This window comes from Nicotiana attenuata, unplaced genomic scaffold (assembly GCF_001879085.1).
Source record: "Nicotiana attenuata strain UT unplaced genomic scaffold, NIATTr2, whole genome shotgun sequence".
Classification (NCBI taxonomy): Eukaryota; Viridiplantae; Streptophyta; class Magnoliopsida; order Solanales; family Solanaceae; genus Nicotiana; species Nicotiana attenuata.
This window is the reverse complement of record NW_017672276.1, coordinates 97,684-113,386: the sequence shown is the minus strand read 5'-3', so window position 1 is coordinate 113,386 and position 15,703 is coordinate 97,684. Positions and strand designations below refer to the sequence as shown.

At 36.7% G+C, this 15,703-nt stretch overlaps 1 protein-coding gene and 1 pseudogene across 1 annotated transcript; both read right to left on the bottom strand.

The window, feature by feature from the left end:
- Positions 1–4,269: 4,269 nt before the first annotated feature.
- LOC109212575 lies at positions 4,270–4,968 on the bottom strand (annotated as a pseudogene).
- A 6,281-nt stretch (positions 4,969–11,249) lies between these two features.
- On the bottom strand, positions 11,250–15,295 carry LOC109212574. The gene is made up of 4 exons (XM_019376226.1): positions 15,038–15,295; positions 14,237–14,413; positions 11,741–11,934; positions 11,250–11,586 (listed from the first exon to the last, which is right to left on the bottom strand). The coding sequence occupies exons 1-4, from the start codon at positions 15,293–15,295 to the stop codon at positions 11,250–11,252; spliced, it is 966 nt and encodes a 321-aa protein (XP_019231771.1).
- Between the last annotated feature and the right edge of the window lie 408 nt (positions 15,296–15,703).

Here is a 15,703-nt window from a genome sequence, read left to right as displayed (position 1 = left end):
GCCAAGTAGCAGATATGGGCATTCAAGCATTGTTATAGAGGTCTAATTAACAGAAGATAATCCAGTTTGTACCAAAAGTTCAGCATAACACCTTAAAGTCACAATTCAAAATATGCTGAGATAACTGTTCTAAATCACAAGCAAACACTAAAGGGGGTGTGGGATTAAGTGAGCATGCTGAGTGCCATAACGATAGAGAGGCAAATTATGACTAACACTGAAAGTCTTAACACAGATTACTACAGGGATTCAGGGGGTAAGTGAATAAACATGTTCATAGGCATTCAAGAGTCAATACACTAAGTGCATAAGCCCTAAAGAAGATTCAGGTTACCAATTCGACATAGATAGTCTTAGAACTAGTAGCATTAAGAGTGATTAAATGCAGAAGTTAACAGAGTGACGCTTAAAAGAAAACTAGGAATGTATTAAGCCAGAGATTCAGAGGTAAGAACACATAAGGATGAAATTACGAAAGTCAAGTAACTCACTAGTTAAACGAAAAATACAAGAAAGAGCAAAACCCACAGTGTTCTGAACGTCAATGAGAAGCAAAACCCAAATTTTAATGGCCATGGCTTTCAGCCGGCCAAAAGCGAAGTATAGAACAAAATAACAGAGTAAAGCTTTGGATCTAATGAGGTTATAGTGATAACAAAGTCTGTCCTAAAAGGGAATGGGGGAGGGGTTTATATAGTGTAGAAATTGAGCAAGTAAACATGGCAAACAAATTATTCAGACACAAATAAGGAAAAATATATTTTTGAATCAATTAGAATCGATATTAGGGCACAAATCAAAAGGATTCAGTAAATCAACAGGAAAACACACAAATAATACCAAAAATCATTTTTAAGGCAAAGAGTAAAGTAGAAAAAGGAAAACGTAAGGAAAAGAGTAGTCAAACACAGAAAAGGAAAAGTATCGGTTGAGAATCGATAGGGAACAAAGAGAGAAAAACCCTAGTTGACAGAAGTCGAAGATTGACCAAAAAAACTTGGCTAATCGGACCCATATAGCCATGATCGTGAAGTATATGGACGAGATTCATGTCCAGATTCAAGCGGTCAAAAGGGAAATGGTCGGAATCTGGGATAGGGTACCTGCCATGTTTAGGCAATTACTAGGAGATAGTATAGATTCGTAGGAGATGGCGGCATAACACACAAAAGGTAAGAAAATCATGGAAAAATCCATGGTTGAGACGGATTCGATGAGGTTTTTGAGAGGCAGCTAGGGTTTCTGTGAGAGGGGGGGTTTGAGAGAGTATGAGGGCGGTGTCTGAGATGGAATGGGTTAGGGTTTGGGGGGCTTTGGGTTAATTAGAAGAGGGAGAAGGGGTGTGGGCCGTTGATCTTGAAAGATCAACGGCTGGGATTTAAAGGTGAACGGGGCGGGTTTAATAAATAGGTACCGACCGGGTTATTGGGTTAGGAGTCGTTTGGTTTGGACTGAGGTATTGGGCTGGTGTATTGGATAGTTTTAGGTCTGAATTTGGGTAGGAATTTAGGCTAGTTTTTAAATACCCAATATTTACTAAATAAATCATTCATAAAAGTAATTAATAAATATCAAAAATATCATTTGTGTACTAAAATGATTAAAAGTAATTACTTAACATTATAAAAATATAAAAAGTCATTTACAGCGTAAATAACGTAATTATACATGCATTTGGGCTATTATTGTAAAAATGTGTAATTTAGCCTTAAAAATCTAAATGTAATTATAGAAATGCACTAAAAATATTTAAATATTATGCTGGTATAAATGATAAGTTTGGATGATTAACTCATCATAAAATAACCTGGAGGGTAATTATTGCATATTTAAATAATAAAATGCAGAAATAAATTGATTTAAACTCTTTAAAAATTATGAAAAATTGTAAAAATGCTTGTGCTCATAAATCAATAGGGTCCGCTTGGTCAAAACCCGAAATTCGGACCAAAACCTGATTACCCATTCACCCCCGAGCGCGGATATACAATTGGTTTTGGAATCCGACCTCACTTTGAGGTCTAAATCCCCAAATTTCGAAATTCCTAAGTTCTTCCCAAAAATCCTCAATTCCACCAATAAAAACCCTAGATTCTAGGATAAAATCTTGTGAAAAGAAGTAAAAGATTGAAAGAAATGAGTTAAGAATCATTTACCTATGATTTGGGGAAGAAAAAGCCTTTGGAAAATCGCCTCCTGTGTTCTAGGTTTTGGAAAATGGGAGAATGAATGAAAAATCCCGTCTAAGTCTAAACTTATCAGCTGCAAATATCGCATTTGCGACCTGAGCTTCGCAGTTGCGAAGCTCGCAAATGCGAGAAAAGTATCGCAAATGCGAACTCCTCGCATTTCTGCAGCCATCGCAAATGCGAAGTCCCAATCGCAAATTTCAACCTGGACTTCCGCAAATGCGGCCTATTCTTCGCAAATGCGAACTACCTAGTCCCCTCCCCATATTCGCAAATGCGAACATTCTTTGCAGATGCGAGGCTTGCATTTGCGAGCTAGACCTCACAAATGCGAGATCTGCAGACCTGAAGCACACCAGCAAATTTCCTTAAGTCCAAATCACTCCGTAGCCTATCCGAAACTCACCCGAACCCTCGAGGCTCCAAACCAAACATGCACACAAGTCTTAAAACATCATACAAACTTGCTCGTGCGATTAAATCGCCAAAATAACACCTAGAACTACGAATTTAGCACTAAATTGCATGAAATTTTCAAGAAAGTTCAAAACTTCTATTTTCTCAACCCAAGGTCTGATTACGTTAAATCAGTTCCGTTTCTCACCAAATTTCACAAACATGACTTAAATATTATATTAAACATGTACCGGGCTCTGGAACCAAAATACGTGCCCGATACCAACGAGATCAAACATTAATCAATTTCTTTAAATTATTAGATTTTCAGTCTTACAATTTTCATCAAAAAATTCATTACTCGGGCTTGGGACCTCTGAATCCGATTCCAGGAATACACCCAAGTCCCATATTTTACTACGGACCCACCGGGACCGTCAAAATACGGGTCCAGGTCCATTTACTCAAAATGTTGACCGAAGTCAACTAAAAATCAACTTTTTAGGCCAAAAATTATTATTTCATAAATTTTTCACATAAAATCTTTCCGGAAACACGCCCGGACTGCGCACGCAAATCAAGGAGGAATAAAACAATGTTTTGAAGACCTCGGAACACGAAATCGAGTTTTAAAATATAAGATGACCCTTTGGGTCATCACAGTCTTGAAGTCTTTCAATTGTTGACCCATTTCATTTTCAAGAACGGCCAACTCTTTCCTTAAAACTGCGACTTCTTTGTCATAATTTTGCTTTGCCTGGCGGGCTAAACTCGCACGTTTTTCTTCCTCTTTCCCCAATTGGACCATCCTTGCTCGAGCTTTTGCTAAATGTTTTTCTGCCTTTGTTAGATCGGGTGTATGGTCGTATACTTTTTGCCTCGAGTTGTTCATGATTCTTTTGTCTCTTTCACTTTTTATAGGCATCTCAGCAGCTATTCTTATTTCCCGGAGTTGGGCTCGGAGGGCTTCATTCTCAGGGATCAGACTTTTCTTTTCACCTTCAGCCTCTTGCGCTTGTAAGTCATTCTCAAATTTGAGGTTTCTCAGCTTTTCTTCTAAGGCGTGAATAGTTGCTTGGTATCCCTTTTCCTTTTCACCCCAAGCCAACCGTTCTTGGATTTTATCATCAAAATCTTGAACATGTGGCCTTTTTACGTGGCTTTCGGGCTCGAGCTCTAGTTCATCATTCGCACAAGACCTTTTCCCAAACCACATCGAATAACTTGGATCTACCTCAGCTATCATAGGATCTGGCACCTGCATATCATCTTTCAAGTAGCGGCAACTATCCCAAATTTGCTAGATTAAAATCTCAGAGAGTGGGGCTTCTGAGTGTAGCTCAATTACTTCTACACTCAAACCTTCATCCTCAGGCACTACTTGGTACCTTCCCAACTGCCTCTGAACTCGTTGTGGCGCATACGGCTGGACGCTTTTCAAGCCTAACAACAACAAATAACCTTTTAGGGCTGACATGTGTATCACCTCTCTTAACCGGAGCCTTCATAAAGTCCACTCAATTTGACTTGCATTTAAAGATCTTAGGTGGGATATCCATGTTTCCACCCCTTCTGGCGTGTTATAATCTTTTACTCTTTCTTCGTAACTCCCAATGAGGTTATTCTTGCTCGGGCCATAGCTTATGAACTTAGGGTGATTCCGGAGATGCTCAATCACCCAGATTTACAACAAAACATTGCACCCTTTGAAGAACTTCGCCCCGGACTTACACAAAGTCAATGCCCGATAAATGTCTGAGAGAATAATTGGGGCAAGTGTGTGATGTTCCTTGGTAGTGAGGACATGTGCGGTCCTAGCTATGCGGGTATCGATTGTTCGCTCTTCATCTGGGAAAACCATAATTCCTAGAAACGCCACTATGAAGGCGAAGTGATGGTGGATCTGCCATGTGTCATTATTCTGCTTGTTGTTAAGGCCCTTCTCATACATCTCAAATCCATTTGGCTGCTCGAACCTGGAGTACAAGAAGTAGAAATAACAGCACCTTCCGACTACGTTGGTCTTCCTAATTTGCTTACTGATATTCAAAAGATCGAAGAATTGATGCACAGAGAGAGCCCTTGGGAATATGAGTTTATGGTTTCTCAAATCCCTGCCAAAACCAGAATATCCAGTTATCTGTTATAAGGTAGGAGTAAGCTCAAAATCCGAGAAGTGGAAGACATTGTGAACGGGATCCCAAAAGGTCACTTGTGTCTCAATTAAATCATCCTGTGTTTTAATTGTCATAGTATCTGTGAGGGTTCCCAAGTATTTTGTTACCCATTCCTGACCATCTTGCCCCAACGCATGCCACCACATCTGAAGCTGAAGTGGTTCGTGGTCTACAACTGTTAACGGCGTGTTCTAGACGGTACTCATTTTGTACTTGTGGATGGTTAAGGTTAGGGTTGACACTAGTTTTAAAAGAAAAAACCAACTAACTCTTTTTGCAAAAATATCTTTTGTAAATTAACTAATTTTTAAGAAAAGTTCGAATGAGGGTAGCTATCTATGCAATTACGACCAAGAAAATGGGTGGCTATTTTTGCAACCATGGCCCCTTCGTGCTTCCAAAGAAAGCTTTAAGGCCGGGGACATTATGGTAAAAGTGACGTCCATTGACAGAAATGTTCACTCTTGTGGAATAATCCTTCGACAATTTTGATGATGTTCTAAGGCTGTTCCGACAGAAACGGCTCAGGATGCAACCGAAGCTGGGTCGGCTTACTTATTTAAACAAAACACTAGACACATTTCTTTCTTTTTGGTTATTTTTGCAAAAATGAGGTCGAACCCTATGAAGGGTGCCTACGTATCTCACATCCGGTGAGAATCGGACCTACGTAGTTTGGTACAGTTTTGACAGAAGAGGGGAAACATGACACTTGATAATTCTCATTCTGAAACAACCTTTCTTTCTTCCTTTTTTTTTTCCAAAAATTCGGCAGAGTTTCGGGATTTATTGTTTGGAAACCGGATGAATTTTCTCCCTCCTACCTCTCACTTCTGCTTTTCTCAATATTTTATATTTATTCTAGAAGCCGGTCAACATGCAAACCATATCAAACAAAATGCATAAGTAGCACGTAGGATGCATCAGGATGGTCTTTTATTTTGGGTACGCCTGTCATAGACACCCAACCCCTGTGTTGAGTCCCCAAAGTCAAATGCACGTGATGCAAACAAACTTTCCTACTAGGGATCCTGCATGAGTCTATATTAATCTAGGTTTAAATCCTGGGGTGTGTTTTAGACCTGGCTTACCCTAGCGAACAGCTCGAGCCGAGGTGGGGGCAACATACCGGGAGCACGAAAGTCTACCCGTCCTAGTTACTGATCCAGTCTCGTTCTATTTGGTATAACCTCTAACATAAAATTGGGTCACGCGTACGTGTGCACCATAAATTTAGAAGATTCAGAAAGGAGGCGTAAGAATACTATTTAAACAGTTTAAATAATATCAAAGTTGTAAATGAGCGGCAATTAGCACATTACGCCCACAAACACAGTAATATCATACAATCAATAAAGCCAAGTATTGATCACATTACAAGCTCGAATTCCGAACCCTGAACCAGAGATTTTGGGTTCATTCCCCAGCAGAGTAGCTAGAGCTGTCACACTTCTTTTTTACGGAAAAAGGAATTTTTCCAATTTAAGTGATATTATTGAAATGGAATTATTTTTTTTTAATTAGAGTCACCACTAGAAATAATTATAATAGTGTCCCAAGTCACCGATTTATTTTAAAATCCTAAATCAAGGAAAATTGACTCTGTTTAAAGTCTGCGAACCTAGAAGACCGAGTAAGGAATTCTATTAAGGTATCATGCATTCCCAGATTACGTGATTTTAGCATGATTGGTTTTAATTATACATGGCTAATTAATTGTTAATACATATTTTAGAACCTATGTGCATTTTACCTTTTACTGCTTTTAATTATTGAATATGGAATTATCTTTGGAAATGAATCACGTGTGTGTGAACCCATTTTTTTATTGTGCTAAAATCATGTCACGCATACGTGTACACAATCATAACACTTAATTATTAGTTATAATTGTTTTGCCAAAGTCGCACGATCGCATACCTTGAAATTTTTGGGAATCATTATTATGTCACGCGAACGTGTACACAATCACAATAATAGATTAAAATTGCGCCAAAAGCATTCTACGAATATCTGTAAAGTAATTATTTTCCTAAGGCTCATGTGATGTCTTTGAGATCATTGTAATAAAATGTCAAAAAATACTTGGAAAAAGACGTGTATTTTAAATTAATGAGAACTGGTGACGTTGGTAGATCTAACCAACTTTTGACAATTACTATACACTTATTCATACAAGAGGGAAAACCGTAAAAATTGCACGGGGCGTCCTGTTAGGTGCCCCTATTTAACATATACCCATTTTTTAAAAAAGTTTTAACTTGTACCCACTTTTTAAATAACTTCAGCTCCCTTTCTCCTCCTCCTTCTCCTCCTTTGTTTTCTTCTTCTTCTTCTTCTTCTTTCTTCTGCTGTTGTTGGTGCTACTATGAAACATCAGTTCATGGGATGATTACCATAAGTATGTTTATCAGATTATTTAAAAATAATTTATAAATAATTACGTAAGTTAGTAGACAATAATTTGTGAATATTTTCACGTAGGAAAAGTTTAAGGTCACACTTAGTGATTCTTTTCATGATAATTCTGTTCTTTTCACGTTTATTGTTTCCAAAATTTATGATTTAGATATTGTTGGCAATCTGATTATTTTATAGTAGTAATACACTATGAAAGAATAAGGTGATTATTTATCTAGTATGTTAGAAAGTTTTTTCAAAAACTTCAGCTTATATAGTGCTGAAATTTTTATAAATGAACTAAATAACTTCAGCATCTTCTACTGAAATTTTTGGAAAAGCTTTATGACAAAACTAATGAATCCAGGACAAAAAAAACTTCAGCTTATTTAGTGCTGAAGTTTTTACAGATGAACTAAATAACTTCAGCATCTTCTGCTGAAGTTCTTGAAAAAGCTTTATGACAAAACTAATGAATCCAGGACAAAAAAAACTTCAGCTTATTTAGTGCTGAAGTTTTAACAAATGAACTAAATAACTTCAGCATCTTCTGCTGAAGTTTTTGAAAAAGCTTTATGACAAAACTAATGAATCCGGGACAAAAAAAAACTTCAGCTTATATAGTACTGAAGTTTTTACAAATGAACTAAATAACTTCAGCATCTTCTGCTAAAGTTTTTGAAAAAGATTATCTAGGACAAAAAACATCAGCTTATTTAGTGCTGAAGTTTTTACAAATGAACTAAATAACTTCAGCATCTTCTGCGGAAGTTTTTGAAAAAGCTTATCCAGGACAAAAAAACTTCAGCTATTTTAGTGCTGAAGTTTTTATAAATGAACTAAATAATTTCAGCATCTTCTGCTGAAGTTTTTGAATATGTTTTATGACAAAACTAATGAATCTAGGACAAAAAACTTCAGCTATTTTAGTGCTAACTTTTTACAAATTAACTAAATAACTTCAGCATCTTATCCAGGACAAAAAAAAACCTTCAGCGTATTGCCTTTGCTACTTCAGGCCCGTCTACTAGAATGCTGAAGTTTTGCGTGATTGCCTTTGCTACTTCAGCCCCGTATGCTGAAGTTACGCGAAAAAAGTGGGTACGCTTGCATTTTTTTTGCAAAGCAGGCACAAGTTAAAACGTGACCCAAAAAGCGAGATAGATGCAAATCCCCCTCTTGGTTACCGGATGAAATACTTAGGAGGCATGTGACTTAAATTAGTTAAATTATACGAATGCTTTAATTAAAGAGAAAATCTCACTTTATACCCATTAATTCCAAACTATTTACCCTTTAATGCCCAGGCCCAAACTATTTACTACTCCTACCCATGCGGCCCAAACTATTTACCCGCTAATTCCAGCCGCTGCTTGGCCAAAGATGGAAGCGATGAATAATATCAAAGCAATAAGGTTCATCTGCAATCCAGACCCCTCAATTGATGAAAAACTGAATAAAACGAAATAGGAAGACTCCAAGAATCCACATATAATTAGCGACCCTTGTCTATCCACAAAAATTTCGTTCTTCTTTCATGATTGCTTTGTTGAAGTGGTGCTATTATTTTGAAGATTTATTGTTTGATTCGATGTGGTGCTATAAAATATTGCTTATAGTATCTTCGAGTAAGCTTCCCAACTAAATTTTTATGTGTATTTGAATATCCACCATTGTTGGGCTTGAAGCTCAATTTTATTTTTGAAGATTTCTTGTTTGATTCAAAGTGTGTGTTGTTAAATATTGCTTATAGTACCTTCTGGAAGTTCATACTGAAATTTGATAGCATTTGGAGCTGATTTGAGGTGATTGAGATCGAATTTTTCAATTGAAAATCGAAGAAGAACACAGTTACAGTATACCGCTACGGTATACAATATGATGTAAGAGTATATAGCTATACTGCAACAGTATACTATTATAGTTTATAATATACTGCAACGGTATATTGTAATAATCGAAGAAGAACACAGTTACCTAACAGTATACCGCTATAATATACAATATAATATAGGAGTATATAGTTATACTGCAACAGTATACTATTATAGTATACAATATATTGTTATAGTATACTGTAATAATTATAGTATACTGTAATAATATGCAATATATTATAACAGTATGCTGTAATAGTATACAATATACTATAATAGTATACTTATTACCCGTAAATTCACTTGTCTTTTCCCTTTTAATTTTCTTTAAGCTTTTACCCAGCGTGAGGGGCAAATTAAAAATGCAAAAAAAATAAATATATATTATAGTATGCTATATAATGTAACGGTATACTCTTACAATTAGATCCTTCTAGAATTTTTTAAAATTTTTATTGACAACTGATATTATTTCAGCTTAATAATTGAATTAAAAATTTTTTAACTCTTTGCGTACAATTGTATACCCTGTTGGTATAACTATATAATATACTGGTATCAAATGTTAGTTAATATTTTTTTGGTTGTATTAGCTATATTTAATTGGTACACAATTTGATTTTTCTTTAGTAATAATATTTAAAAAAAAAGAATAATAAAAAATAGTGAAAACAGTAAATGAAATTAGATTACGAAGAGAAAAGAATATAAAAAAAGAAGTTAAATGAAATTAGATTATGAAGAGGAAAAGAATATAAAAAAAAAAAGAAGGTAAATGAAATTAGAAAACGAAAAAAGGAAAAAATAAGAAGAAAACGAGAAAAAGGAAAAGGAGAAAAAAAAAGGAAAAAGAAAAGAAAAGAAGCATAGAAATAAAAAAGAATTGGAGAATAAAGAAAAAATTCCCCATAAAACCTACTATGGGTAGGAAATGTAATTAGTTTATGGGTAGAAAAAATAAATAGGTAGACAAAGGTAAATAGTTTTATTTTCGTGGGTAACTGTATCAAAACCCCCTTAATTAAATAGTTGTATAGTAACTCAAGATGCTTGAATCACTTATCAAATGACTGACGATAGTTTGAGCCCATTTTTAAACAATGTCGCATGTGGGCTGACCAGCGATAGGGCCTGCTGGTGTAGTCCAGTCAACCGAATCAAGTCCAGATATGTGGCCTTTGAAGGTTTGGATTTTCTTCAAGTTACTCCCCCAATTCAATTCCCAAAGCACAAAAAATAAAGACTAACATACAACACGATAATGTGGGGGGTAATTACATGCTTTCTCATATTGAATACATGACCATTCAAACTTTAAATCGGCTAAAAACTATCTCAATTATAATACACAATCAATTAATTTACATCATAATACTGAATTCATAACTCAAAATTTCCTACAACGGTATGCATGTCTATGTACTAAAATTCCATCTTTCTGAAATTAAAACTGCATTTCAAAATACAAAACCTAAACTCTGGCTTGTAATTCATCCTGCTTTGTTTACATGTCTACACTCTTCATTCACTTTTTCAATCTCCACGTTTATCTCACTAACACAGGTAAGCTTCAGTAGTAGTCAACTCCCAGCTTGGTTTTGCCAATATCTGGCTTACTTACAACAGGAAATCATTGAACTGATAACTGCTATAAGCTAAGCATGAAGTTAATTCATTATTCTAGAAGCACACTTGATTTTAATTTTAGATATTGTTGTTGGGATAATAAAATAAATATCCCGCCCAGGAATAATATCCACGATAAATAACAATAACACAAGAGAGTAACAACGACACCAAATATTTTAACGGGATAAAATACAATACCCCAGCGGAGCAATATTACCACTATAATATTACAACTTAGTAGTGTCAAGAGACTACTACAACTTCGAAAGAAATAACACTCTTTATTTTAAACACCTCACTACAATATTACTCCCACTCACTATTTATCTCACAGACTACAATCTGTGGATTACTCTCTCTACGCTCTATTGCGCTCTCTCTGATTTGCTGTGTCTGAATGAGAGAAATAAGCTCCTATTTATAGGAGAACTTGCCAACATTTGAACCAATCAGAATGGTTTATTCCATTGCAAGTTGCTTTGCAAGTTGCCATCCAAAACGATTTTGTAACTTGTTGCAAGACCAAGTTGTGAGCCTACTATTGCCACCCATTTCATCCAATCATTTTTATTCTTTTTATTTTAATTGGGATTGGTCCCACAAATCTCTCCTTTAATTTTGATTTTTTTTTTCATTCCAAGTCTTGATCTCAACCTCTGAAAATCTTCATACTTGAGAGGCTTGGTAAAAATATCCGCAACTTGATCATGAGATTTCACATACTTGAGCTCGACTTCCTTCTTGGCAATGCATTCTCTGATGAAGTGATATCTTGTATCAATATGCTTGCTTCGATCATGATACACTGGATTCTTCGCGAGTGCCTGTGCGGATTTGTTGTCAATACAAATCTCTGTAGCTTCAATTTGTGGTAAATTGAGCTCCTTCAACAATCTTCTCAGCCAAATAGCATGACAGGTACAAGATGTTGCTGCTATATATTCAGCTTCACAAGTCGAGAGAGTAACAATTGATTGTTTCTTTGAACTCCAGGAAATAACATAATTACCCAAAAAAATACAGTGTACTTTTTCTATCATCAATATCTCCCGCATAATCACTATCACAAAATCCCATAAGGTTGAAGTCATTAGAAGAAGAATAAAATAACCGAAAGTCGATCGTACCTTTTAGGTATCGAAGAATTCTTCTAGCGACTTTCAAATGAGTGGAGGTAGGAGCTTCCATGAAGCGGCTTACTACTCCAACCGCAAAGAGTATATCTGGCCTGGTACAAGTCAAGTACCTCAAACTTCCCATAAGACTTTTGAAAAATGTGGGATCCACCTTTTCTCCTTCATCAAACTTGGATAATTTTGTCCCACTCTCCATCGGTGTGTTCACGGGGTTGCAATCGAGCATGTTGAACTTCTTCAATATCTCTTTTTTATAGCTTTCTTGAGAGATAAAAATTCCATCCTCCATCTGCTTCACTTCTAGGCCCAGGTAATATGACATGAGCCATATGTCTGTCATCTCAAACTCACGGGACATATCTTTCTTAAAAGCTTCAAACAAACTTGGGTTATTGCCCGTGAAAATAAGATCATCAACATAAAGACAAACAAGTAAGATATCTCCATTAGTATGAACTTTAAGGTAAAGAGCATATTCATCTCCATTGTCTTGAAAATATTTGTCGATGCAACTATTCCATGCTCGTGGGGCTTGCTTTAATCCATATAAAGCTTTCTTCAACCGCAACACTTTATCTTCATGGTTTTTGACCACGAAGCCCAATGGTTGTTCAACATAGACTTCTTCTTCAAGATAGCCATTTAAGAAGGCTGACTTGACATCTAGTTGATGGATCTTCCACTTCATTTGCGCCGCCAAAGAGATCAGCAAACGAATCGTCTCCATGCGGGCAACAGGTGCATAGACTTCTTCATAGTCAATGCCTTGTCTTTGCTTATAGCCTTTAGCCACAAGTCGTGCCTTGTATTTCTCCACATCTCCATCAACATTCTTTTTTATTTTGTATACCCATTTCACTCCAATTGCTCGATGACCCTTGGGAAGAGTTGTTAACTCCCAAGTGTTCTTCTTCTCTATTGACTCAATCTTCTCCTCCAAGGCTTGTCTCCACTTTTTGTTTGTAACAGCTCATCAAAGTTCATTGGTTCACTATCAGCAAAGAGACAACATAAAAAATCAAACTTAGTAACTTCTTCTGTGTCCTCATGGAGCTCTTGAGTGCTCCTTGTCCTTTTGCGGCTGTTCATTTGAACTTTCTTGAGAAGAGGGAGATTCAACATTGGTTGGAGAAGGAGGTGGAGTTGTATCCTGCACAAGTTCCACGGTCTCTGGTTCTTCTTCATCACCAAAAGTATGGAAGAAAATCATATGAAGTTTCTTCCTGAGCTTCCCAATCCCATACCAATTCTTCATCAAATTCAACATCGCGACTTATCACCACATTGCCGCTGCTTAGGTTGTATAACTTGTAGCCTTTTGAACTCGTATCATAGCCAACAAACATATGCTTGACACTTCGATCGTCAAGCTTTGCTCTCCCTTGATGTGGCACATGAGCATAGGCTATGCTCCCAAAGATTCTCAAGTGCTTGACACTTGGCTTTCTTGCACTCCATGCTTCTTGAGGAGTTTGATCTCTAACATTTCTTGTTGGAGACCTGTTGTTCAAATAAACTTCACAAGAAACAGCTTCGGCCCAAAATTCCTTGGGCATACTTTTAGCTTTCAACATACATCGAGCCATATTAAGAATCGTTCGATTCTTTCTCTCTGCAACTCCATTTTGTTGGGGTGAATAAGGTACCGTTAGAGGGCGACGAATTCCATGAGACTGACAAAAGTCATTAAATTCGTTTGAAGTGAATTCGCCTCCTCTATCGGACCTTAGAGCTTTAATTTCATAGCCACTTTCTTTCTCCACAAGTACTTTGAAATTTTTAAAAGCAGCAAAAGTTTCAGATTTTGGGTTCGAGAAATAAACCCAAGTCTTTCTACTAAAGTCCTCAATGAAAAGCAGAAAGTATCTACTTTTACCAAAAGAAGGTGGATTGATTGGTCCACACACATCACTGTGAACAAGCTGGAGCGGCTTGGTTGATCTTGTCATGGCCTCCTTTGAAAAACTCCTCCTTGCATGTTTTCCAAGAAGACAAGCTTCACACAGTTGATTTGGATGGTTGATTGATGGTATCCCATGTACCATGTTCTTTTCTCCCATTGATTTGAGCGCTTCAAAATTTAAGTGCCCAAATCGCATGTGCCAACACCATGATTCATCTTGCACATTAGCCTTCAAACACTTTGCATCAGTTGTTTTAAGATTCAGAGAAAATAATCTATTATTTGCCATATGCACTTAAGCAATTAGAATTCCACTTGAATCTCTAAGCCAAAGATGCATATTTTTCATGTAGATGTCATATTCCTTTTCAAGAAGTTGGCGCAAACTCAAAATATTACTTTTTAATTTTGGCACATAATAAACATCTTGAATTAGCTTGTGACTACCATCTTTACAGGAGATCAGAATCGTACTTATCCCTTCGATTTGAATCTTTGAGGTATCTCCAAAAGACACATTACATCTCACCATTTTATTGATCTCTACAAACTTTTCTTTGCATCCACACATATGATTGCTTGCTCCATTATCCAAATACCACGAGCTGCAATCATCCATGTCTTCTTCCTTGAGTGCCAGCAATAACGTTGACTCATCTTCTTCTTTCTTGTCGTCAAACAATAACGTTGACTCATCTTCTTCTTTCTTGTCGTCAACAAGGTTAGCTTTCTCTTCAACATTGCTACGACATTCCCAAGAGTAATGGCCAAATTTATGATAATTATAACACTCAATTTTTTATTTTTCATACCTTTGTCCATTATTTTCTCGGTAGTAGCCACGTCCTCTTCCTCCTCTTTGCCCATGACCACGACCTCTGATTGTTTGGTGGATTTTAGCTTCTTTGTTGAAGTTGTTACCGTTACTTCTTCCTCGTCCATGACCGCCACGGCCGCGTCCTCGTCCATTCACTCGATAGCTTTTTTCACCTCCATAATCCTTGAAGGATGCCTGAGTTTTAAGAAGTTGCTCTAATGGCACTTCTTGTCTCCTCTTGATCTTTTCTTCATGGGCCTGTAAAGAACCCTCCAATTGCTCCACCATCATTGAGTCTAAATCTTTAGACTCTTCAATAGCACACACCACAAAATCGAATTTAGGTGTTAAAGTGCGAAGGATCTTTTCTACCACGCGGACATCTTTTATGTCCTCCCCGTATCTTCTTAATTGATTCACAACAGCCTTCACTTTTGAACAATAATCCGAAATGCATTCGGATTCTTTCATTTTTAAAACCTCAAAATCAGCACGTAGAGTTTAAAGTTTTACCTTCCTCACCTTGTCAACTCCTTGAAGAGAATTTTGTAAAATCTCCCAAGCTTCTTTTAAGGTGGTAGCATCGGCCACCTTCTCAAACATGGCATCATCCAAACATTGGTGGATGAGCGTGAGGGCTTGTTGATCCTTCTTCCTTGTCTTTGCCAAGACATCTTTTTCATTCTGAGGCAGAGCTTCCTCATTATCGGGTTTTGCATATCCTCTGTCTACGATTTCCCACACATCCTGGGAGCCAAGAATGGCTTTCATGCGTAGACACCAATTATCTTAATTATCTTTTGTGAGACGGGGGTACTGAAAAGACAGCGGACCATTACTCGCCATGGCTCTGATACCACATTGTTGGGATAAAAAAATAAATATCCCGCCCAGTAATAATATCCCGATAAATAACAATAACACAAGAGAGTAACAACGACACCAAATATTTTAACGGGATAAAATACAATATCCCAGCGGAGCAATATTACCACTATAATATTACAACTTAGTAGTGTCAAGAGACTACTACAACTTCGAAAGAAATAACACTCTTTATTTTAAACACCTCACTACAATATTACTCCCACTCACTATTTATCTCACAGACTACAATCTGTGGATTACTCTCTCTACGCTCTATTGCGCTCTCTCTGATTTGCTGTGTCTGAATGAGAG

What these genes read in the sequence shown, in the direction of transcription:
- LOC109212574 (XM_019376226.1), bottom strand. Translation starts at nt 15,295, where the DNA reads ATGAAAGCCATTCTTGGCTCCCAGGATGTGTGGGAAATCGTAGACAGA. An exon ending in TTGTAGAGATCAATAAAATG is followed by an intron (nt 11,935 to 14,236) that starts GTGAGATGTAAT and finishes ACATTTTTCAAA; the next exon opens with AGTCTTATGGGAAGTTTGAG. An exon ending in AATGACTTCAACCTTATGGG is followed by an intron (nt 11,587 to 11,740) that starts ATTTTGTGATAG and finishes AACATCTTGTAC; the next exon opens with CTGTCATGCTATTTGGCTGA.